General features: G+C 53.4%; 1 protein-coding gene and 4 non-coding genes across 5 annotated transcripts; all 5 read left to right on the top strand.

Moving 5' to 3' along the window:
- The first annotated feature begins 12,949 nt into the window (after positions 1–12,949).
- Positions 12,950–19,533, top strand: RPL3 (ribosomal protein L3). The gene is made up of 10 exons (XM_086712234.1): positions 12,950–13,032; positions 13,991–14,183; positions 14,710–14,878; positions 15,441–15,576; positions 16,690–16,876; positions 17,442–17,602; positions 18,043–18,144; positions 18,618–18,713; positions 19,109–19,228; positions 19,433–19,533. Exons 1-10 carry the CDS (start codon positions 13,030–13,032, stop codon positions 19,475–19,477), a joined length of 1,212 nt encoding a protein of 403 aa, XP_086568360.1. The 5' UTR covers positions 12,950–13,029; the 3' UTR covers positions 19,478–19,533.
- Positions 13,518–13,581, top strand: LOC112863958 (small nucleolar RNA SNORD43). Its single transcript, XR_003223905.1, has one exon. It is a non-coding gene; the product is annotated as a small nucleolar RNA SNORD43 (small nucleolar RNA).
- On the top strand, positions 15,386–15,440 carry LOC112863969 (small nucleolar RNA U82P). Its single transcript, XR_003223915.1, has one exon. It is a non-coding gene; the product is annotated as a small nucleolar RNA U82P (small nucleolar RNA).
- LOC112863967 (small nucleolar RNA U83B) lies at positions 16,926–17,019 on the top strand. Its single transcript, XR_003223913.1, has one exon. It is a non-coding gene; the product is annotated as a small nucleolar RNA U83B (small nucleolar RNA).
- On the top strand, positions 18,407–18,500 carry LOC112863966 (small nucleolar RNA U83B). Its single transcript, XR_003223912.1, has one exon. It is a non-coding gene; the product is annotated as a small nucleolar RNA U83B (small nucleolar RNA).
- Positions 19,534–25,454: the final 5,921 nt, after the last annotated feature.

The following is a 25,454-nucleotide window of genomic DNA, read 5'->3' on the forward strand; positions in this document are numbered from 1 at the left end:
GCTTTTTTCCCTTGACAATGTGTCTTGAAAGTCTTTACATGTCACTCTATATAGAGCTACCTAATTCTGGCTAACAGACTGCAAACTATTTCACTGTACAGAAATATCATTGAAGGAAACTAGAATATGACACCCCAAAATATGCCTCTTTGACATAAGAATTATTTTGAGCTGAAGGCAATTAAAAAGTAGCAAACGCAGGAAGAGCTCTCTCCCCCTTCTTCCTTTCTAGGGTTTAACTTTTCCTTTACTGGTGACCACTCTGGACTGTTATGAGCCCAATGGCAGCACCAGAGGAATCTGAAGATAAACCACTTTCCAGGGGAATCTGAAAACAAACCACATTCCATTAGATTCCCCCCCCCCCCCATATATTCCCTCTCCCACCATTTGCCACCCTTGGAAGCCTAACACAGTTTCCTTTGCCCTGTCATTCTCTACACACGTGTTTATTCTTTGTTGAAGTTGCCAGATTAGCCCAAGTTTTAATTGCCTCTTTGAGCTACCCATCCCTGGGTTTTCCCCACGTATACAGGAGATGTAGAGTGTTAACACAATTCTGTTTGCTTTTCTCTTGTTAATTTGTCACTTATTACAGAGCCCCAGCTGAGAACCTAGAAGGGTAGATGGAAGGAGGCACGATCATTTTCTTTCCCTACAAGCAGAGGTTCCCGTGTGTGGTGTGCATCAGCCTCCCAGGGCGAGCTCAGAAAGAACGTAGAGGCTCAGGGTGGTGACAGGTGGGGCCTGGGCATGTGTTTCTACCATGTTCCCCACCTGATGCCGCTGCCCACGGCTCTAGATAGAAGGTGTGACAGTTTCAGATAAAGTTTGTTGAAGCAACTATTCAGGTTACGATGGTTAGTCTCCATTCCGGCTGTGAATCACTCAGACCGGGGGATTTGTGTGACTGTATCTTTCAGGAAGTTGTGCATGAGGCAGCAAAGAAGTTTCTTGCGGCTGATGTTTGTTCAGGTGTCTTTAGCTTAACGTAACCCTAATGCCACCGGAGCGCACTTTGGATCCTTGCAACTGCATGGTTGACGAAGCCAAAACGTGTACTCTATGGCCCCTTCCAGAAAGCCTTTGCGGACCCCGGTTTGAGTGCCCGCACTTTGGTCCCTGCCTCCGGGAGCTTGAATCTGTCGTCACCACTTTCAAGTGTATCTCTTTCAACGGCTCTGGTTCTCCATGTACTGACGTGCGGATACGCACAGCACCAAGAATGGTTGGGTTAAGAGGCGTAACATTTGGAAACACACAGAACAGTGCCAGGCACCTAGTGCGTACTCTGTGAGCGTTAGTTGTTTACAATGTCCTTCCCTGAAAAGCAAACCTTACTTTTGACACAGCCTAATACAATCATTTCCTCCCCCTCATGATTTGTGTTTCTGGGGCCTTATTTAAGACTTTCGGCATCCATAGGTCACAGGGATTTTTCTCCCATATTTAAAAATGACCTTTATAGTCTTTTTTTAAAGTTTATTCATTTATTTTGAGATAGAGAGAGAAAGCGCATGCGAGCGGCAAAGGGGCAGAGAGAGAGAGGGTGAAGGAGAATCCCAAGAAGACTCTGCCCTGCCAGCGCATCGTGACTGATGTGCACTTATTGTTTTTCAGGGGATTCTGTGCCCAAGAAGCACACGAGGGTAACCCTAGGTCCTGAGAAGCCTACCGGGCAGAAATCACCCAGCTCAAGAGCCTATAGGGCAGGCCACAGAAACTTTCTCACCTCTGAGGAGAGCTGCCTCCTTCTAGAAGACGTGCCTCACCTCCTCTTCCACCGTCAACCCTCTTCCACCTCTCCAGGTACCTTGAATGAACACCAGATGGATTCACCCCCAAATCCATCCATGTGTGCAGAACTGGGCACACATCACCAATCTGGAAGAGATTGGTTGGCTGGGCGACTGTTGAAACCTACCAACTCAACCCTCATGTGGAATTCTTCAATCCTGTGGTTCTCAATCTTGGCTACATTTTAGAATCATCTGGAGAACTTTTCCAAATGCCTCATGCCTGGGTTTCGCTCCCAGAAATTGCAATTTGTTGCGTTATAAAACAAAAATTCAACTGAGTACCTTTGGAGATCTAATTGGTTTAAAAAGATTTTTTTTTTTTAGCATTTCTTCATTTTTTTTTTCAACATTTATTTATTTTTGCGACAGAGAGAGACAGAGCATGAACGGGGGAGGGGCAGAGAGAGAGGGAGACACAGAATCGGAAACAGGCTCCAGGCTCTGAGCCATCAGCCCAGAGCCCGACGCGGGGCTCGAACTCACGGACCGCGAGATCGTGACCTGGCTGAAGTCGGACGCTTAACCGACTGCGCCACCCAGGCGCCCCAGCATTTCTTCATTTTTTGAGAGGTGGAGAGAGACGGTATGAGCAGGGAAAGGACAGAGAGAGAGAGGGAGACACAGAATCCGAAGCAGGCTCCAGGCTCCAAGCCGTCGGCACAGAGCCCGACGCGGGGCTCGAACTCATGAACCGTGAGATCGTGACCTGAGCCGAAGTCGGTCCCTTGAGCGACTGAGCCACCCAGGCGCCCCGAGCCTTGCTATTTAAAGGGTGCCCCAAAGAGCAGCAGCAGACCTAGTCTTCATGAATCAGACCCACATTCTAACAAGCCTGGTGATTGGTTTGCATATTAAAGTTTGAGAAGTCCTGGTGTAAGGGATTCTGAAGATTGAGAGAATGGATATTATAATTATACAACGAATTATATGTGATGAGTATAACTGATGACAGAAAAGCTCTCTGAAGTCCTGAGACACGAGGGAAGCCACTTTAGATTTCCTTCTACCATTTGCAACTACGTGGATGGAACGGGAGGGTATTATGCTAAGTGAAATTAGTCCGAGAAGGACTAATTAAATTAAAAAAAAAAAAAAAGATCTACTTCTAAGTCAGCATGACTGTATATAAACTTTGTTCAAACCAGAAGCCTGATTTATGGCCCGCCACACATGTATCGTGCAGCTGCTTTGTGAATGAGTGCCTGAAGGAAAACCATCTTGTCCTTTAAAAAAAAAAATGTTTATTTATTTATTTTCAGAGAGAGAGAGAGAGAGAGAGCATGAGCGGGTGAGGGGCAGAGAGAGAAGGAGAGAGAGAGAGAGAGAGAATCCTGAGCAGGCTCCACACGCAGCGTAGAGCCCAATGTGGGGCTCGATCTCACGACCTTGAAATCACGACCTTGAAATCACGACCTGAGCTGTTATTGAGTGAAACGCTTAACCGACTGAGCCACCCAGGCACCCCATTTGAGATATCTATCAATGCTCTCGCTCCCTGCATTCCTTTATGATAAAACTTGTGATTCCCACCTATCTGCTAACCTATAATCTTTTGAGCTTTTACAAGATGTAAAAAAAAGTACATAACCCTGTTCATTCTCTGAAACACGTTCTTCCCTTTGAAGACCCTGTTTCCCAGGCAGCTGTCCTAACTGGGGCTTGAATAAAATTCTCTTTCTTACTTTTAGAGATTCTAAATTTGTTCCCTTGTACATCGACTAACAGAATCTGGTGTGTAACAGGCAATCAATCCTACATATTCACTGAATGAATGAATGAATGAATGACCCCTTGATTCAGATGTGATTCTTTCTACTTCACACCCAAGGAAATAAAGATTCGGGTGGCTATTAGGTCAGCTGGTCAAGCGAGGAAAATGCTGGGGGTTCTGGGGGGAGGGGCTTCTCACCTTCATGTTCCCCCAGGGAAGAGAAATACATTTTGGTTAGAGAGACCCAGGAGGTCCAAACCTGAGGCTCCACTGATAATATTTACATATCCCCCAAACAAACAGGCTCACCGCACATTCATCCACAAGTATTTACGAAACCTGCCTATGTGCAAGGTGCTGTGCAAGACAGAGAGGCACCCTCTTTAAAGCAGCTGACAGTGACCATTTAAAATCTGCAAAGAGGGGGTCACCTGGCTGGCTCAGCTGGGAGAGCGCATGACACTTGGTCTCCAGGTTTTGAGTTCAAGCCCCAGGTTGGGCCTAAAGCTTACTAAACAAACAAACAAACAAACAAATAAATAAAATCCACCATGGGGGATAAGGTCTGAGGAGGGGAGGGAGACCCGATTGTACCATCAGGTGATTGGAGGAGGCTTCCCAAGAAGTAATGTATAAGGTACAATCGGAAGAGTGGAAGAAAAGTTTAATTCCAAAAATTTATTTTGGAATAAGCAAACGAGATCGCTGGCTGTCCTTTTTTTTGCTGACATGCTCAAAGCTTCAGGGGATTATCTAGTTTGATGTAGTTTAAAAGGTTCTTCTTTGCTGTGAAACTGTTTTATGGCTCTGTGGATTGTAGATAAAGTGCAGCTACGAAAATAACCCTTATCTATACGTATGCAAATAAATCCGGTCCAGTGGAAGGACACCCTCCCCCCCCCCCCCCGGGAGAAAGTCAATTTTACATCTGTTTGTAAATTCATTTCGACATTTTTTTACTCCATATGAATGTGTGGTTCCGCATCTTTTCCTTTGAACCAGCTGTGGCCTCTGTCTAGTTCTCTCATTAATTAACGCACTAAATAAAATCTTTGATATATGTTCGTTTTATACCTGCACAAGAGTCGCGATTTTTTCATCTCTTAACATTTATGCTTTAACAAGAGTGAGTGCGAGTCAGCCCGTGTTCCGGGCAGGGAGAGCAGCAGGTTCAAAGGCTCTGCTGCAGGGAGGACGGCAGGTGGGATGGGGGGCGGGGCCTGGATGGGGCCCCTCCCCCCCCCCCCCCCCCCCCCCCCCGGGGACTCAAGGATGCGCCGGGACCCAGCCCGGCCTCATACTATGGGAAGCCAGTGGAGGGTCTTAATCAGTGGAATAACTTGATCTGATTCACAGCGTGAGATCTTACCCCGCCGCCTGCAGGGCGGAGGATGGATTTTAGGAGCAAGGGGAGGACAAAAAAGGATGCTCCTGGAGGCCTGGTGCAGTAATCCAGGCAGGAGGGGACAGTTGCCTGGATTTAACATTGAGGGTTGGGAGGCAAGCAGGCTCTGTAAACAGCAAACAAGCAGGAATAGCACAGGCAGAAGTCTAAAAGGGGACACTGGCATCTGATGTCATTCGTAGGATCATATATACATATATACGTATATATGAATAGATACGTATATACACACACGTATATCTATGTATATACACACATATGTACATGTATACACACATATTGTATTCATATATATATACACTCTTGGCCTGGGGACACAGCAGGGAACTCAGTAGAGCCTGTCTTCCTGACACCTCCATGCTAGTGGTGGCAGTGAAGGAGGTGCCACAGAAACCCTGGAAAGAGCTCATTCTGAACAGGGATGTGAAGGCTAGCGGTTGAAGGTGCGAATTCTGCTGTGTGACCTCAGGAAGTTACTGAATTCTTTTTTTTTTAAATAGGTCAATTTTTTTTTTTAATTTTATTTTTTTAATTGACATCCAAAGTGTTAGCGTATAGTGCAACAATGATTTCAGGAGTCGATTCCTTAGTGCCCCTGACCCATTGAGCCCCTCCCCCCTCCCACGACCCCTCCCGTAACCCTCAGTTCGTTCTCCATATTTAGGAGTCTCTTCTGTTTGGCCCCCCTCCCTGTTTTTATATTATTTTTGCTTCCCTTCCCTTATGTGCATCTGTTTTGTCTCTTAAAGTCCTCATAGGAGTGAAGTCATACGACTTTTGTCTTTCTCTGACTAATTTCACTTAGCATAATACCCTCCAGTTCCATCCACATAGTTGCAAATGGCAAGATTTCATTCTTTTTGGTTGTCGAGTAATACTCCATTGTATCTATGTACCACATCTTCTTTATCCATTCATCCGTCGATGGGCATTTGGGCTCTTTCCATACTTTGGCTATTGTTGATAGTGCTGCTCTAAACGTGGGGGTGAACGTGTCCCTTTGAAACAGCACATCTGTGTCCCTTGGATAAATGCCTAGTAGTTCAATTGCTGGGTCGTAGGGTAGTTCTATCTTTAATTTTTTGAGGAACCTCCATACTGTTTTCCAGAGTGGCTGCACCAGCAAATCTTTTTTTAATGTTTGTTTATTTTAGAGAAAGACAGAGCATGAGTGGGGGAGGGGCAGAGAGAGAGGGAGACACAGAATCCAAAGCAGGCTCCAGGCTCCGAGCTGTCCGCACAGAGCCAGACGTGGGGCTCGAACCCATGAACGAGGAGATCATGACCTGAGCCGAAGTCGGATGCTTAACCGACTGAGCCACCCAGGCACCCCAGGAAGTTACTAAGTTCTTCCGGGATGGTTTCCTTAGCTCTAAAATGGAGCTGATAGAAGAGTGCTTTCCTCAAAGGGTTGACTGAATGAAATAAAAGATTCTTCTGCCCTCAGTGAAGGGCAGCTATTTCCCAAAGGCTAAGAAATGCAACTGGGCACATACAAATCATTGTAATAACATAAATAATACCCATCTGCATTGGTACAGCGCCTCAAATTTTTTTGGACCTTACGTATAGAGCTGAGACGCAAAGTAAGGGTCTGTATTCGTTTCTTGTGGCCGGCTGTAGCAAGTTACTGAAAGCTTGGTGGCCGAAAACAACAGAGATTTACTCTCTCGCTGTTCTGGAAAAGTCTGAAATCAGGATGCTGGCAGGGTGGGCTCCTTTTGGAGGCTCTGAAGGAGAAGCTGTTTCACGCTTCTGGTGGCTGCTGGCAATCCTTGACATTTCTTGGCTAATCTGTGTCTCTCTTCGCATGGCCCTCCCCTCTGTGTTTCTCCTTCCCTTAATTTTTCTTATCAAGATACCCATCGGGGCATCCGGGGGGCTCAGGTGGTTAAGTGTCCAACTCTTGGTTTCGGCTCAGGTCACGATCTCACAGTTTCGTGAGCTTGAACCCTGCCTCGGGCTCTGTTCTGGCAGTGCGGAGCCTGCTTGGGATTCTCTCTCTCCCTCGCACCCCCGCCCCCTTCCCCCTGCCAAATTGTGCTGTCTCTGTCTCTCTCAAAATAAATAAACTTGAAAAAAAAAAGATACTAGTCATTGGGTTTAGGGCCCATCCTAATTCAGGATGATCTAATCTCAAGGTCCTTGATTCGAAGAATCCTTTGCAAAGGACTTTTTCCTAAATGAGGCCGCATTGACAGGTGGACACCTGTTTCTTCTGAGAAACACCTTCAATCCATTACAAGATCCATATGTATTTATTTTCTCCTGTCGTGAACCAATTTCTCCAACCCCTTCTGCTGCATAATCCATGCTTTCATACTGGTTTGGGATGTCACTTTTTTCATGTATCGAGTTTCCGTGTGTACCCAGCCTATGTCTAGGGTTCTACATTCCATTCCATTCCATTCCATTCATCTGCCTGTTTTTCTGTGCCTGTGTCACTACCGCATTGTTTTTACTGTTGTGCTTTGGTTGTATGTCTTAATATTTGGTCAAGTAAATCCCCATCTTGGCTTCATTTTTTCAAAAAGCCCTAAATTTGCAAGGACCTTGATTTTCTCTTCTTTATGTTTATTTATTTCTGAGAGCACAAAAGACAGAGCACGAGCCGGGGAGACCAGAGAGAGAAGGAGACACAGAATCCGAAACAGGCTCCTGACTCTGAGCCGTCAGCACAGAGCCGGACGTGGGGCTCGAACCCATGGACCGCGAGATCATGACCTGAGCCAAAGTCGGATGCTTAAACAACGGAGTCACCCAGGCAGGCCCAGGACCTTGATTTTCTATATACATCTTAGAATCTGTTTCTGAGTAGCCCCTGCCACAATCCCTTGGGATTTTGGTTGGAATCCCAATGACTGTATGGATTAATTTGGAGACAAACTGACATTTTTTAAGACATTAGGTCCGTCGATCCATGAACTGACTACATCACTCTATTTATCAGGGTCTTCTTTTTATATCCTTTAATAGAATATGAAAGTTGTCTCCAAGGAGGTCTTATACATTCTGGTAGGGTCATTAAAGAAGGAAGAACACTCTACAATTTACAAATGGCCCATTTGTATATATCCCCTCTCCCTAGAGGCCTATCGTCTAATTTTTACAAAAAAGGAAACTGAGGCTAAGAAAGGTAAAGGAGCCTCCCCAGAGACACACAGTGGTGATAGAGCTGAGACCAGGTCCCCCAGCCTGAACACCTGGAGGCCATCTTGCTTGTCCTGCTGTTCTGGAACCTGGTGCTAACGGGCACCTCGGTGGCCCCAAAGCCACGGCCTCCTTCTTGCCCACTGGCATCCTTGTCCCCAAACACGAGGCACAGGCTGATGGAGGCCGGTGGGAGCCTGCTCCAGGTGGCTGGGTCAGGGCCAGGGATGGGGATGGCTGGAAGAATGGCAGTGACCGCATCCAGGTCTTTGGACTCTGCCCAGCACAGCCTGGCCCACCCTAGAGGTTGGGCCCAGCATGGCCCGGCCTACCCGCCCCACAGCCACCCACAGCCTGTCTAGGCAGCAGACCAGCAGGGACATGGCCACCTGCGGCAGCACAGCTCGTAGCGGTGGCTCCAAGGCCTTGTCATTCTCTTGGTGGAGGCTGGCCAGGCTGTAGGAGGCCCACTGGGCCATGGTGAGTAGGACCAGGCTGGACTCCCACTTGAAGTGTCACAAGAGCCGCGGGATGTGGTGGCAGGCTCCGTGCATCAGGATGGTGAGCTGCTGGGGGCCCCAGCCCCAGGCCACGGTCAGTGGCTGCCACAAGGCCCGTTGGATAGGCAGTGGCAACTTTATGCACAGCTTCCTGGCCTCACCCCCGGCCTACCTGCTGGCTACTGTAGCACAGGACACAGAGGCCCAGTAGATGGACTGAGAGGCAGTGGGAGGCCACGTTTGCTATGGTCACCTGCAGCCCCAGCAGGGGGGCATAGAACTTCACCAGGCCTGTACCACACAGGGGAAAGGGCAGGAAATGCCACGCCCCCTTGGCCAGCCTCCCGTTCTCTGGGGCATCATCCTCACAGCTGGTGGTGGAGGAGCGGGGATGTGGGGCCTCCATGGCCCAGAGCCTCTGTGCCCAGGCTCCTGCCTCGGGGACATCGAGCGGTGCTCATGCCACAAGCTCACATTAACTGACCCTCTGGCTCAAATACCCTCTCATCTGGGCCTGGTGGTTTTGCAACAATCAGTGACAGCACAAACGATCGGGGTGTGAGCTCATGTCAAAGAGGGGGCATTATTGCTTCAAGGGGACAAGGGAGGGAGCCTTTGAGAGTAAAACTGTGACGTTCTAGTGTGGGTTCCCCGTGTTCATGCCCTCATCTGACAGATGTGGCCCAGACCTCTGTGCTAGGCCCTGTACTGGGTGCTGAGGACGTGGGAACAGGATATGGTCTCTGGCTACAGGAAACTTCCGGTCCGGTGAGAGAGGTGGACGTTGAAACATCATGTGATCCCTGTTTGGCTCCTGCTCGGGTCCTCCTGACCTGCCACTACGGTTAGTCCACACCTAGAGCTTTACCTGGCCATACAGAACATCTGCCCGTTAGGTCTTTGAGCAAAGCCTGAGACCTTTCTCTGCTGCTTATCAGAAGTTCCATTTTAAAAAAAACAGTAGTGATAGAGGGCCATTTGTAAATAACATCATCCATTTCTTTTCAGACTCTGGATTTTATTTATTTATTTGTTTGTTTAGAGCCTGCGTGGGGGGGGGGGTAGATAGAGAAGGAGAGAGAGAGAGAATCCCAAGCAGGTTCCGCACTGCCAGCACAGAGCCCGACATGGGGCTTGAACCCACAAAATGTGAGATCACGACCTGAGCCGAAATCAAGAGTCAGATGCCCAACCAACTGAGCCACCCAGATGCGCCTGGGTTTGTTGTTGTTGTTGTTTTAAGTCGGCGCCACACCCCATGTGGGGCTCAAACTCACAACCCTGAGATCAAGAGTCTCATGCTCTATCCACCGAGCGAGCCGGGTGCCCCACCAGGCTCTGGAGTGTATCTTTGGATGAAACTAGCAATGTGGGATCAGGTAACCCAACCCCTTTGTTCCGGCCTCTCGTAAAGCGCTCATACGGATCGTACTGGTGTGTTACCTTGAATTCATTGGTCTGCGCTGTGTGTACATAGCCACTGTGAGTTCACTGTGGGAGGACGCTCGGGGCATTACCGACGACATCCCATGCTGGCCCTTCAGCCAAACATTTCTCTGTCTCCCCAGAGAAATTTCTTTCAAGCCTTATTTTAGGCACGGCGGACTCCTCTACTTACCGGTTTGTTTTCATCATGCGGATATTGTGAAATGTGCTCCTAATCACATTTCTCTTTTTTTACGTGGCTGCACAGAGGCTCGGAACCAAATGGAAGGACGACTCCGGCACAAACACAGAGTTCTATGATGCGTGTTTGGCGTGTGATCCCTTTCTGGCTTCATTTTCTTTCCCTTCCCTCACTTGCTTACCTTTTTCTTGTTGAGTTGCACACGTTTTGGTGTGTAACCTCAGACACGTTCTTGGAAGGAGAAAGGATACGCTTAACCCTATAAAACCCTATAAAAGAATCCCAAACCTACAAACCTTCCAATTTGAAGGTTTTGAACTCTGTCTTCCTAAGCTTGTCTCCTGCCACTGTCCCCTACTCTCTGGACCATATCAAACCACAAGCAGTCCGTGAGCAGATCGTTTATTCTCCGTACCTTTGTACACATTGTTCCCTCTGCCTGGACAGCTGCCTTTTGGCCTGACAAATAAAAATCCTTTGCGGCCCAATTCAAATAACATCACTTCAGCAGAAGCCCACGACCTGGGCGGAGGGGGGGATTCACCAGTCCTCTCCTGTATTCCAATCATATTTTGCACAGGCCTCTGGTGCAGTTATGATGTCGGCAAACTGGTTTCTCCCAGGGCAGGTGCTTCATGTCTGCTGGATTTCTATGTTGCAGAGCTGGGCACAAGGCTAGGCAGAGCAGGCTTAGCACAGCACACATTTGTTAAATAAATGGATGAACGAATCCCTCATTTGACAGATGGGGAACCTGAGGCCCAAGACAATAACCCAGTGAGCTGTATGCACAAATGGAATGACAGAAGTCTCTTGATGCTCTCTTTTCTCCCTTGATGGTAAGGAGGGAATTCCTTTTAGGGAGAATAGTTTGTCTAGGACCTTTAGTGACATTGTCAACCCTTTTTAAACTCTCTTTGCCATTTTAATTTTTCAAAAATGTTTATTTATTTTTGAGAGAGGCAGAGCATGAGCAGGGGAGGGGCAGAGAGAGAAGGAGTCACAGAATCCAAGGCAGGCTCTAGGGTCTGAGCTGTGAGCACAGAGCCCGAGGCGAGGCTTGAACTCACGAACTGTGAGATCATGACCCCAGCTGAAGTCAGACGCTTGACCGACTGAGCCACCCAGGTGCCCCCAGTAAATATTTCTTATTGAATGATTTGGGGGCCCAGAGCTCTTTCCAGTGAGGGAGTTACTGGGCACCAAGTCTGATGCTGTGAAAACCGAAGCTGGAGTCAGACTTGAGCCCTGTCCTTCACTGATTGTGTGACTTTTGTCAAATTATTTCCTCTTGGCCTGAAACTTCGTTTGCTCTATAGGAGGGGACAGACAATATGGGTCATAGTCTTTCGTTTGCAATTCTGAAATTAAAAACAGAAGCCACTGGATAGCAAAAACCAAACCGACGAATTTTTTAGGCAGCAAAGTCAGCCTTGAACCGATGTGAAGCCGTTTATATTTATCCCACTCCATAAGAAGGTATCTATATCTGTATCTATATTTTTACAGAATTAATGTGTCTCATTAAAGAGTTTGGGGAGGATTACATAAGTATGTGCACCATATTGCAGGATTTATTTAAAACATGAAAAATGCTGAGTTTGGAAACACATCTGGCCCCAAAGATTTCCCATAAGGGAAATCTTATTTCCAGTGAGGGAAATCGGCACCGCCCCCACCCCGACCCCCCAAGGGATGGTGTGAAGATGAAATGAATGGTTTTTTAACCAAGGGTGTGAGCGTGCAATGGCCAGGTCCAGAATCAAGTAACAGGACCGGGTGGGATGGAGGTGCAAGGTGACGTATGGGTGACAGTGTGTGTGCCCTCCCCCAGCAAAAAGGGTGTATCAGGCCTTGGGGGGCAGCCTCGGGAGTTAATGCTTAATCCCCAGGAAACAACAGGCAGCCACGGGAAGTAACAAGATAACATGTGATTCTTAAAAAGATTTCGAGAGGCAAGCCTGGAAGCAGGGGGAGCAATTAGGAAGCTCGTGGGTCACCGTGGGTGGGGGGAGGCAGGCGGAGATCAGCAAGGGCTCCTGAGGCTGGAAGGGCGAGTCAGGGAGGTTGGGCAGCTGGACCCGTGACCGCAGGTCGTGAGGCGGTTTTGTCGCCTCACTGACCATCAGTAGCAAGCGCGGGCCACAGCACCTGGACACCCGGAGTCATGGCCCAGACGGGGCTTGAGGGACGGGTGTCCGAAATCAGAAAGCAGTAAAGGCAAGTTGGTGTCGCGGAAGCAGCTCTGGGTTGGGAGTCAGGCGGCCCGGTTTTCGGTCTTTTCTCTCCAACTCTGAACGGGTGGGAGCGGGGCAACGCGTCCCAAGTCGGTTGCCCGCCAAACGGCCAACACCGCGGATCCGCTGTGTGGGACGGAAAGGGGATGTCACGTGTGAAGGCGCTTGGGCGCTGGAACCCACAGCTGGGTTATTCAATCCTGGAGGGGACGGCATTTCACATGAAAAAAAAAAACCCAAAAAACCAGACGCGGCCATTTAGCTTCAGCGTAACGGCGTGTGTCATCCAACTTGGCAGCTACCTAACGCTGAACGGTCGTTGCGCCCAACTCTCTGCCAACGTTTCCCTGCGCTTCGCTAAGTTTGAACCCAGTCGCTCGCCGTATAGTCTCTAATCCCCGCCCCCGAAACGGACGTCCAGCTCAGAACGAACTCTGGGCGAGGACGAGCGTGCGTGGAAAGGGCGCCCCGTACCCGCCCCACGACCCGGCGTCCGCCGCGGGCGCGCGCTCGCACGCCGGAAGGGGCGGAGCCAGGCGGGGCTTTATAAATGGCTCGCCGGCAGAGCCCCGACCTCTACCGGCAGCATTCGGCGGCGGGATGGTATGTGTTATCATGGCGCTCCCCTCTTTGTTGGCGCGGCGGCACGACTCCATCCGCGGCGCATCGCCGCCATCCCAACTCGGCGGGCGCCGGGGGCCTGCTCGATGAGCATGGGGGACTCGGCGACATCCCCAACCAGGCTTATTTCTGGAAAGACCCGAGGCCTGTGCTTGACCTGGGGCCCGCCAGGCGGCTGGCGAAAGCCCTTGGGCCTGGCTCCGGTTTGGAGGCCCCGAGCCCGAAAATTCTCAAGTGCCAGATAATTTTCCGGATCTCGCCCTTCCCGATTTAGTGTTAATCCGGTTTAGAGTCTGAGCACGTAGGTCAGGAGGCTCTTGAGTGGGTTCGCCGGGCACTAGTCGTGCTAACCAGCAGAAATCCATGTAGCCCGCGGGAGGGGAGCCTGGGGTAGGGGTGCCGAGGCCTTGGGCTGAAATGGGTGGGACGGTTCGTACAACCGTAAGGCCTCTGGAGTTCCGAGGAACCACAGATGATGAACTCATTGACGGGCGGACAGAGACTCTGTGCTGATTGTCATGTTCTGATTTGGCTCTGTCGGGTTCTGGTGGCCTCTACGTGTTATCAGTTCGGCCTGGGGAACCTGTAGTGCCAGCTGCTTGTCCCAGAAGTCTCTTTGTGGTCAAACTGTTGCTGACTCGACCATAAAGCCACCTGTGTGAAGTGATTGTAATGACCCCCCCCCCCCCCCACCTTGTGTGTCTTTGTCCTGTTAAGAGAAGAAAGTACGTTTGCTTGGGTTACAAAATGAGGTTTCGAGGCAAAGATAGAACTCGATTAGGATGTGTGGCCCTCTAAGCAAGTGAACCCAGCCCCGCACGTTAGCATGTTTATTCATGGGGTCGCTGGTGTGGACTCAGCGTTCAACTGAGGCACGCTGGGCGTCGGAAGTGAGCTACTTAGATGAGCCTGAGTGCTAACGTGGGTTGTTTCCTCCTAGTCTCACAGGAAGTTCTCCGCTCCCAGGCATGGGTCCCTGGGTTTCTTGCCTCGGAAACGCAGCAGCCGACACCGTGGGAAGGTGAAGAGCTTCCCCAAGGATGACTCTTCAAAGCCCGTCCACCTCACCGCCTTCTTGGGCTACAAGGCCGGCATGACTCACATCGTGCGGGAGGTCGACAGGCCAGGATCCAGTAAGTACAGGCTGCATCCTCGGAGCTGGTGGGGGGTGGTGGTTAGGAGCCGAGGATGGGGACGGACTGGAGTTGGGGCAGACCCTCTCTTGGTGGGATCGGTGTTTCGGGCTGTAGATGGCTGGCATTGCTGTAGGTGGAGGGATGTGTTGAAGTCCGGGAACTTTAACGTGAGTAAGTTTTAAAAGATCCGCAGCATAGGAGTATGCCAATTTGGGAGATCGTCCCTGTGAGCCTTAACTCTAAAAGCCTGAATACTGCCCGTGTCCCTGGTTGTGAAGTGCAAAGTAGTAAAATCGCACTGCCTTAGAGTCCTGATATTTTTTGGGTTAGAAACACAAAACACATGCAGGAAGTTGGCCCCTGGGAGTGCAGGTTGCCGATAAGGACCCCGCTTCTGCAAACTTCCTGGTTACCTCAAGCACGTTGCCTTCTTTAATTGAAGTGGGCACTTGCAGACACAGCGTCATAATCCCTCGGCGACTCTGGCTGTCCCCCTCCGGTCTGACCGCCCTCTCTTCCACAGAGGTGAACAAGAAGGAGGTCGTGGAGGCTGTGACTATTGTGGAGACCCCGCCCATGGTGGTTGTGGGCGTCGTGGGCTACGTGGAAACCCCTCGAGGCCTTCGTACCTTTAAGACCATCTTCGCTGAGCACATCAGTGATGAGTGCAAAAGGCGCTTCTATAAGAACTGGTAAGGGACGGGGACGAGGAGGCTATGCGCTCTGTGGGTCAGGGGCCCTGTGCGGGTTTTCTCTCTAGGAGGGGAGGAACTAGAACTGCTCTGGCGTCCGGTTTAGTTGGTGTCCTGAGCAGAACAGTTCCTGGGGACAGACTTTGAGCAGCACCTCTAGACCTTCCTGTTCAGCTTAGCGGGTGTTGACTGAGAACTCAGTAGTTCTCGTGTTCTTTTGGTTGCTGGGAAGTATGGAGAGTAGGGTTAGAGACTGAGATAGTGCCTAACTCCCCCAGTCCTCCGTCTGGGAGCGTGGTCGGGTTAATGGCTAAGTCGGAGCAAGAATTAGTGAGTATTTGAATGTTTGTGACTTGTATTAATTTTGTGGACCTCTGCTCAGCTCCGCTCGGCTCTGCCCGATGAGCTCCATCCAGGCTCCGCTTGCCGGTGGAAAAGGCTCCTTAGAAGCCGGCAATGAGCCCCATCCCTATGTGGTGCCAGTGTGCCTTCCGCTCACCCCTTGGAGGAGTGATGAAGGCCTGCGCCCCGCCCCCTCCCCAACTCTGCTCTGCTCCTGAAGGCATAAGTCCAAGAAGAAGGCCTTCACCAAGTACTGCAAGAAGTGGCAGGATGATGATGGCAAGAAGCAGCTAGAGAAGGACTTCAGCAGCATGAAGAAGTACTGCCAGGTGATCCGCGTCATCGCCCACACTCAGGTGAGCGCTCGGCAGGACGCACAAGAGGGGGACTGCGCCAGTGCTTCCTGTCTAGGGAGACGGAGTCCTACTTGAACCGAGCCCCCCCTAGTTCTCTTCTGACTTGATTCCTCACCTCAAATGGACTGTGTCGGGATTTTGGAGGGATGGTAAGATTGGTTCCAGTTCCTTAAACTTGTCGATGGATGGGCCAGCGAGCAGCCTGGGGATTGCTTGAAGTGATGCAGCGACACGGTGCGCCACCTGCCCTGGATTCCCAAGGCCAGGCTAAGTCTATTAACCTGAGAAGGCAGCCCGGTTCCTCCAGGCCTAAGGGTTGGCTTTTCTGTCGCCAACAGAGGGCGCTGTGTCTCCAGGCTTTTTATTTGGGAAACCGTGCCCCATTTTAGGAAAAGTGGTGGAAGGAACTAGTGATTCTTTGACATTGTGAAATGCTTAACTGAAAATGGTAGTAGGTCACTGGCTGTTTGCGCTTCAAATCTGACTTGCCGTGACCCTTTGGCTGTAGAATGACTACGTCCTCTGCAGTTTGCTTGAGTTATTATTCTGGGTATACATCTCTGATTGTTAAGTTGTTTAGTTTCAGTGTGGTTAAAATGACCATATTGGCTTAGATTTGTAGTGTGTGTCCGTTACTGAAGAAAGTTCCATAGGACAGCACTGGGCCACTCTTAATGAAACGCTTTAGGTTTGAATTCTTTTTTTCCCTAACTTTGCAGCTTATCTCTTGACTGAGGTGCCATTTCCACTCTCCCACAATGTGAGTGGCTTGTTGACGGTCAGTAGAGCCAAGATAGATTGCCAGGGTAAACGAGGGCAGTACTGGAAGCGACCAGAAAGCATGATCAGGAACATAGGGCCAGTTGGTCCCGGGATCTGGTTAGGTCTGCTTGTGTTGGTGTGGCCCACGCGTATTAAGGATCAGTCCATCCCGATGGTGGACTCCGGCATCAGAATCGAAAAGGGGAACGGTATCCGGTAGGGATTTTAATACAGGGAGGAGCCTTTTCATTTTTGCCAGTAGAGAAGCACGCGGTTCAAGGTTGCCAAACCGTTCTGCCAGCGGAGGAGAGTTGAAGCTCAGGCATCTGAGCCGTATCGATTCCCTCCTAGATGCGCCTGCTCCCTCTACGCCAGAAGAAGGCCCACCTCATGGAGATCCAGGTGAACGGAGGCACGGTGGCCGAGAAGCTGGACTGGGCCCGTGAGAGGCTGGAGCAGCAGGTGCCTGTGAATCAGGTGTTCGGGCAGGACGAGATGATCGACGTCATCGGCGTCACCAAGGGCAAAGGCTACAAAGGTGAGCTTTGCGGCGGCCCGAGTGGTGGTCAGATGCGGTTTCCGGTCCGGGTCTTTGGCGATGAGGCTCTGGAAGGAATGCTGGGCACATCTCATGAGTAAGATGGCAGAAACTTTCCTCCCTGCCTTGTCTCTGGGAGTAGCCCTGTGGTCAAGTGGCAGGGAGGTAGGAGGACTGGGGGTGATCTGGCCATACATCTGAACCCTTACGTTTGGAGCTCACTGCAGAAGGCGGAGGGGACTCGGAAATTGGGTCAGCCTCCGACAGCGTAGAACTCGGTGAATGCTGTGAAGTGTGCGTGTTCCCATTCTAGTGCACGGCCGGTTCTCCCAGGCCTCTTGAGTTGAGAACAGGTTTACGTCTTGGCAGGTGATCCACTGGAGCGAATAAGAGGGGTTAGAGGGTCACGTGTATGTTAAGCCTTCCTGTCCCTCACTCACCTAGTGCATGTGGGTGTTGACTGTCTATACTCAAGTGTCGAGTGAACTCAAATTGGGCACTCAGTGGGAAAGGGCCACTGGCAGGCGTTCTAGACACCCCGGTAACAAGCTTGTGTCTGTTCTAGGGGTCACCAGCCGCTGGCACACGAAGAAGCTACCCCGCAAAACCCACCGAGGGCTGCGCAAGGTGGCCTGTATTGGGGCCTGGCATCCTGCCCGAGTGGCCTTTTCTGTGGCTCGGGCTGGGCAGAAAGGCTACCATCACCGCACTGAGATCAACAAGAAGGTGAGGTGCCAAGGGGGTTCGTGTGGAGACTTTAAACCTGGAAGGGAGAGACGAGCCCAGTGTTGGGAGTGCAGTTTCCACTTCCTGTTAGCACTGCTCCGTTGTGCGGGAGCTTCCGGACTGCACTTGGACCGGAGTTGCTCACCTTGTCTGATGGGGCACGGTTTTGGCTCTTGGACGTCAGTGGTTTACAAAGTGCCATCGAAGGTGGTTCTGGTGCAGCTGACCCTTTGAGTGACCAAAGATGAGAGCCACGTCTGGCCTTTCCTTTGCGGTTTTGGGGGGGCCACTGTCTCCCAACACGTGGCGGTATCTTTAGGCCCAGCCAGCCTTTCTTTCTGCTCCTAGCCTGGGGTGCCCCATCACTAGGACTGAGGTGATAGCTGCTTTCCTGGAGTCTGTCTCTCCTTTTAAGTTTCTACGGTCCATCCCTTATGTAGATCTACAAGATCGGCCAGGGCTACCTCATCAAGGATGGCAAGCTGATCAAGAACAATGCTTCCACTGATTATGATTTGTCTGACAAGAGCATCAACCCTCTGGTGAGTAATGAGAACTGTTTTCTCAAAGCCTCAAGTCCTGGCTCCGGCGGGGATTTTCTTCTCATTCTTTGTGAATCTGCGCCAGACCTCACCTGTGGGGTGGGACCCTGGTGCTCTTGTGTCCTGGCTGACTCACCGAGGCTGTGTTTTCAGTCTGTTAACTGGTCTCCTACAGACTGTATCCAGCCGTCTGTTCTTGTAAATGGCACGTCTTCAATGCCCTGGTTGGGGCTGGCTGGTGAGAAGTGGGATCTCAGACCCAGCTGTTCAGTGATGAGGCTCTGGAATGAGCGCTGGGCACGGCGCCCGAGTCCAACTGCGGAAACGTTCCTTGCTGCCTTCCTTCTGAGAACAGCCCTGTGGTCGGCAGGTGGCAGGGGAGCACCTGAATCTGAAGGAGTCCTGTGTGTTGTCTGATCAGTCTCTAGCCTTACGCTTGCTCTGTCCTGATCTGATGGCTTTGCTCTTTCCAGGGTGGCTTTGTCCACTATGGTGAAGTGACCAATGACTTTGTCATGCTGAAAGGCTGTGTGGTGGGAACCAAGAAGCGAGTGCTCACTCTTCGCAAGGTGAGGCTGGCGGCCCTTCCTGGTGGTCAGGGTGTAGGCAGGGCTCGGGCCTCCGGTGGAGGAGAGTCGATAGTGGACACAGGGCCACACTTCCTTGAGGGGAGTTCAAAGAAATGGGGGACAGGGCTTGGTCTTCCCTTGAATATGAGCTTTGAAGTTCTGGGAGGAGGAATTTCAGTCTGGCCTGGCCCAGCTGTTTGCTTCTGTTTTCATGTGTTTCCTACATCGCTCTGGCCTCCAGGGGGAGATCCTTGGGTAAGACCAGCTAGAGTAGAGGTGGTGTGGGAGGGGGTTCCTCTTGGCTCTGGAGGGGCTGTGATTGAGACTGGCGATCCTCTGCCCTCGCAGATGAGGGGCCTGTGAACTGTAACTGACCTTTCCTTCTTGGCCCACAGTCCTTGCTGGTGCAGACCAAGCGGCGGGCTCTGGAGAAGATTGACCTTAAATTCATCGACACCACCTCCAAGTTTGGCCATGGCCGATTCCAGACCGTGGAGGAGAAGAAAGCATTCATGGTGAGCACCCGGACCCTGCTGCCCTCTGGCTGGGGTTGGGATGGTTCCCCGGGGATGTCTCCTGTCAGCCTGCCCAACTGCACTGGCTCCTGGGGGTCCTGAGCTTGTGACAGTGCAGGATCTCTGATTCCATAGGTGGGGGTATTCGTGCTCAGCTTCTTTCCTCCCCCTCTATCTAACCTTGCCCCCTGCGCCTCTCCACAGGGACCACTTAAGAAAGACCGAATTGCAAAGGAAGAAGGAGCTTAACATCAGGAGCAGATTGTGCAGCTGGTGGGATCTCAATAAAACTAGTTTTCCAGTGACCCCCTGCCTCCGGTTTTGCTTCCCAGTCTGGCCGCTCCACTGTGGCCACAGGAGGGTTCTTGTGCTTTGAGAGTTGTTGCCCTTGGCTCCTTAGCAAAATGTCATGTTTTTTGCCCTACCATCTTATCTGGCCCCATGCCTGGAATAGGTGGGGCTTGATGGGAGCTAGAAGCCCGGGAGCCCGGGTCTGCCCCCGAATTGTTGAAACTGGCCTGGGGCGGCAGGCTTTGTGCAAATGTGTCCTGTCACCCGTTGAGGCTCTGCTGTAGAGGGTGATTGTGTTTGCACAGCTTGGGTGGTAACACCGCACGGGGAGGGAGGCAGGGAGGATTTCGTGTTCCCCGTTGGCTTTGGAGTTCTGATGGGCATGGCAGGGCCAACCCTGGCTTTGAGTATAAGAATAAGTAATTTAGTTAACTAATCCACATGGGATACGTGGGATTGGATTCCAGTTGGGGCTTGTTGAGGTTCTTTTCTAACCAGCCGGGTTTTGATATGGGGGGGGGGGGTGCCCCGCACTGAAACTGGTAGAACATGGGAATGTACCCTGAGGAAGGTTCTGGTTAGTTGCTCCCCCAGCTTTGCTTTACAAGGTTGAGGACGTGGGCATGCAGAGGTGAAATTCTACCCGGCTGGGAAGCCATTGGGACCCTTCATTGGCCTAGAATGGTTCAGCCTCTACCCTGTGTATCTGTCCTCCAGGCTTGGGATCCCCACAGTGGTGGGCAGTGGTGTGGCTGCTCTAATCTCTGATTTCCGACCCCCGTGACTTCAATCCTGTGAGTTCTGGCACAGCTGGCAGCCCAGGGGTGTGTCCTGGGGAGGTGACACCGCCCTGCCCCCCCCCCCCCCCAGGCCTGTCCGTTGTGCTGGTCCCCACACAACCTTGGGCTGTTTGCCTCCTGACTCCAGCTGAGGGCCGAGACTGTGGCTGGAGCAGCTTTGGGTGGTCCTTGTCCAGCTGTTTAGCAACTAGCAGGCTGTCCCCCCTGGCTTCTGGCACCTCCTGAGAACAGGGGTAGTGCACAGACTGATGACATGTGTGTGGTGCAGGGCCAGGTAAATTAGAGGGGGCCCAAGTTGTCCCTCTGGGTTCTCGGTTAGCATGATGCCCGCATGAGTGGATGAGGCCGAGAAGAGCTCTAAGCACAGGGCCCTCCCATCATGTCCTCTGCCTGGCAACTCTGGAGCCCGTTGTGAACCCCAGGGGCATGGCCTCGAAGCCGCTGGCTGATTGGAGAAGACAGCTGCCGCAGCACCGCCGCCCGCCGTGGGTCCTCAGGATCCTGGTTCTGGAGCTGCACTTCTGGCCAGAACCGCCAGGGGGGGGAGTGGGCAGCACCCTGCTGGACCGGCCCCTTGAGGCCCTGCAGGAGGGCCCCAGGGCTCGTCCCAAGACAGTGTGTCCTCTCCCTACCAGGGCTTCCTGACCAGGGTGCCCCAGTCTTGGGAGTCAAGCCCACAGCCGGAAGGGGTGAGGACCTGGTCCAAGGCCCCTAGTCCCCTGGGGCAGAGTCAATCTCCCAACCCAATCAGGTTCTGGAGAGGATGGTGAGCTGGGCAGGACCACTCACCCCCTCTTTCCCTTGGCCTTGTAGCCTTCAGGCCTCCCCACCACCCTTAGGCCAGCCCTGGGGCCCGGCTGCCCACCCAGCCCAGGTAGGGAAGGTTTTACTGGTCTGAGATGTCCTGGCTGGGCCTTGTTCCCCTGTCCCCAGGGCTCTGCCCACTCGGAATGGCCAGGATGACCGGATGTGGGTCTAGAGAACAAAGGCTCAGCATCTAAGGGCAGAAAAGTATCCTGTGGGCTCCTAGCCCGAGGACACGCGCACAAGCATCCAGCACCTTGCATACATCTCCAGGTGACATGCTGTCGCCTTACCCTTCTGTGTCCCCAAACACATGACACGGGCACAGAAAGCCCTTTGTGGGGGCAGGCTTACTCGACAGGGGCTGAGTGAGCCCTTGGCTGTTGACCATACCCTCATGTCCCCATTCTCTTTGTTCCTGTCCTGGCCCTGGCCAGTGAGTGACCTTGAGCACATCCCAGAGCAGTTCCAAGCCCCCACCTCATCTGCTGGTGACTCACGATCTCCGCGGTTGTTAGCGGGACCAAATGGCAAAGAGTGTCCCAGTGGGTGCAACGGAACAAGCTGGGGCTTTTAGGGTGAATAATAAGGGTCTCTGGGGCAGGGGGCAGCGGGAAGGTCCAGCCACACGTGTGGGGTCAGCTTCACTCCAATCCAGAGAACCTCCAGGCGCTGGGGGAGCAGTGGGGAACTGAAAGTCCCTGCTCAAGCTGATCTGGTGGGTGCGCAGACCGTAGACACAAGTAAACAAGACGGTTTTAGGAGTGAACAAAACAGGCCACTGGGCTACGCGGGTGTGGGGAGGACGCTCTGAGACAGGGCGTGAAGGATCCAGCCTTAGCGAGCTCCACGGACAGAACACCCCCAACAGCACAGCAGGTGCAAAGTCCCTGGGGTGGGCGAGGCTTCCATGCTCAAATCTGAACTCCGGAGGGAGGCAGGTCTGTGAAGGTGGGACTGGATCCCCGCTGCCTACCTGGCCAGGGCCTGGCATATAGTAGGTGCTCAGTAAACGTTCCCTGCGTTCGGGGACCCGCCCGTGCTTGCCTGTCGGGTGCCCCAGCACTGGTCTCCTGGCACTTGTGTGAGCCTGTGGTGGGTGGGACAGCTGTCTTTGTCTCCCGCAGTCTGCCTGCATGTCACTGAGGGTGCTCCTGAGTGCCTGTCGCTGTGTGCTTCCTGTCACCAGAACCCTCAGGCCTCGCTGGAATCCTGTGGTGACAGAACAAGGAGTCTCATTCCATTCCTCCTGAAAAAAAAAAAAATACCTGCTGGGAATTTCTGAGCAAGTGGGAACAGGGAGGTGGCCGGAGCCACCATTGCCTTAAAAGGCACGACAGAGCTAGTGACTTCGCTGAGCTCACCTGGGGATGGCCTTGGGGGGTGGAGGGGTGAGTCGTTGGCTGCACCTCCTGGGCTCACCCCCAAAGTATTCCGCCTCCTCCCCAGATCCTCACAGACGGCCTTGCCAGCAAGGGCTGCTGCGCTGCCTGGCCCGCTGGCCCTCCCGACCCCAGCCCCGGGGGCCCCAGCCCTGTGCCTCGCCCTCCCCCCATCTGCTCTCAGCACGCAGCTACTTGTCTGAGGCTCCCGGGTCCCCGCCCGCCCTCTGTGCGGTGTCGCACCGCATAGGCTGGTACTCGAGGCTTGCCAACCTCTCCAGCGTCACGTCCCCTCCCCGGGGCCAGACTCCCGGCCTGCTCCCAGGAAACCGGGTGGCTCTCCCCTGCCCTTTCAGCAGCAGGCTCAGAAGCCCGGGCTGGGGCTGGACTGCCGGGAGGAGAGGGGCCTGACTCAAACTCCGGGGGAGGCCGGAAAGTGACAGCGAGGGAGGCGGCCTCCAGGAACCTTCCAGGGCCTCGTAGCAGATCAGAACTGTTACAATGCAGAATCCTTACCATAGCTCATCAGTCGGCCCCCTCGACCCGCCCGCACAGCGCTGCCCAGGGTCCAGGCCCAGCAGCCCCTGGCTCGCGAGGAGCCGCGCTCACACTGGCTTTGCCTCCAGGGGGCACTGCCTGGTGGGCAGGTGGTAATAGCCTGAATACCTCACCTCCTCTCAGGCACTGTCCTCAGTACTTTACGCGTATAGACTCAGTCTCCAGGAGCACCACCTGACCCAGCTTCTGTTACTACCCCATTTTGCAGAGGAGAAACTGAGGCTCAGAATGAATGAGCAGCTTGCCCAAGGGCACACGGCAGATAACTGGGAGGGCTGGGATTTGAGGCCTGGCATCTCTTCGCCCCGACCCTCTGCTACGAGGGGCCTGCAAAAGCAGCGTGGCTTAGAAGGAGGAGTACAGTACTCATTTGTGAGCACCTACTGTGTGCTAAGGCTTGTGCTAGACCCTTTCGGAGTGACTCTGACCCTTACAACCATTAGTCCCATTTGACAGATGGGAAAATGGGGGTCCCAGAGAGACTCAGAGAGTCCTCGGAGGTCACAGCGCTGGACTATGCTCTGGGGGGCATCTCCTCTGCTGTCTCCCTGAGCGGTCACGACAGCCCCGTGGGTCGGGAGCTGGCGCCCCTGTTACCACCCCTGTTTTCACAATGAGAAAACGCAAGCTGCCTAGGGGCCCCTCGCGTGGGACTCTCTGGAGTGCTGAGCAGGGATTCAAATCCAGGCTCCAGAAGGTAAGCGCTAACCCCTGCACCGCGCTGCCCTCACCATGTAGGTGCCTGGGGGCTGCTGGTGAGGAAGGGGAGGGACAGCGTTTCCCAGCAACGCCCACAGCACCAACGTCCCTCTGTCCCCTGCCCCTCACAGACTCACACCACGGGCCGGGACAGATGGGCGCGGGGCGTGGCGGGGGGGGGGGGATGCCTCCCACAGGGCCGCTGCAGACAGGTGGGGGCCCTGGCCCCACGGCTGGCCTCAGGCTACCAGGCTTCATAGGACTATGGAGAAGTGGCCGTCCCCGCTCGCTGCCTCCTGAGCCCCCGCAGCAGGCAGAGGAAAAGGGCTCTGAGAGGAGATGCTAAAGATAGCCCGCTCGCCACTTCCCCATCCTCGCTGGCCACCACCTCGTCCCCGATGGCTCCCAGCACGCACCACCCTTCCCGTGGCCGGCCCTTCCTCAGAGCCTGGGGCACAACACAGGGACCCAGGCCACGGTCACCGTCTGAAGACTCCCCAGGCACCGGCGCCGGGCCGGTCAAGGATGTGCCCCGTGCCGCTCAAAAACCTCCCCTCGAGGGGAGGTCTATCGTCACCTCCGTTTGAACCACGGACACCCCTCCACACTGACACAACCACACATCTCCACGACGGCCGGGGGCCGTGACCACACTGGCACGACAACACCGAGGCTCACCAGGACACGCGGCGTCACTCATTCATCTGGGAGTCTGTCTCCACCCACCCAGAAGGATTCACGTCGGGGGAAATCCACAAACGCTACACATCGGGGCCTTTCTTCCGGAGGGCCGGTGGTGAAGCGTTCACGGACACGCCACGCCCCCCCTGCTGGCCACCTGCTGGCTGAACCCGACTGGCTGAGGTCGTCCCCAGAGGTGGCCGCAGAGGTCAGCGCCCTGGGGCACAGAGCGGGGGTGGACGGTGGGCTCCGGTATGACAAGCACAGCGAGCTGGCATTGTGCCTGCCACTTTGCCCTGCCTCCCCGGGACCAGCACCATCTAAGTCACTGTGCATTGACATTTACGCAAGGGCAGGCCCTCACCCGCTCCAAAGCTTTCCGTGGCTCTGCGTTGCCCATGTCCACTTATTCAGACGTCGAAAACATTTATTAAGCGCCCTGTGTCGGGCACCTTGGGGCGGCATCCAAGACTCCTCCCCCTCATTTGGCCCCAGTATGCCCAGCAGGTCCTCACGGGCTGCTGTGTCTTGACCATGTGGCCATGTGGGGCCACCAGCGTCGTCTGGCCCAGGCCTCCCGGCTGTGCCACGGTGGCCCCGCGCGGTACGTGGGAGAGAGCTGGCCGGGGCTGGAGACCGGCTGTTTCTCCCCAGCACTGTGACAGCCCTGGGAGGGCCACAGAGAAGATCCGGGTGGAGGATGTGCCCCGGCGGGTGGCTGCTGTCACCGAGTCCTCGCTCTCCGTCTGGCCCCCACTCCCCATCAGTAAACACTGAATGGGCGGACGGGCCCGTGGAAAAGGCAGAATCACTTCCATTTCCCAGACAGTCAAACCAGGGCTCAGAGAGGGCAGCGGACCCCGCCAGGCTCCCGCAGCCAGCACGTGGCCCTGCCTCGTCCTTGTCCTCGTCGGGCACCCGAGCCCCACCAGGCCAGAAGTGGCAACTGCCAGCCCAAGGGCCAAAGCAGCCCACAGCTGTTTGGGTTGGCTCTCAGCGTGAGCTGGTCTG

The sequence above is a fragment of the Puma concolor genome, chromosome B4 (genome assembly GCF_028749965.1).
Source record: "Puma concolor isolate L17-30 chromosome B4, mPumCon1.1.hap2, whole genome shotgun sequence".
Taxonomy (NCBI): Eukaryota; Metazoa; Chordata; class Mammalia; order Carnivora; family Felidae; genus Puma; species Puma concolor.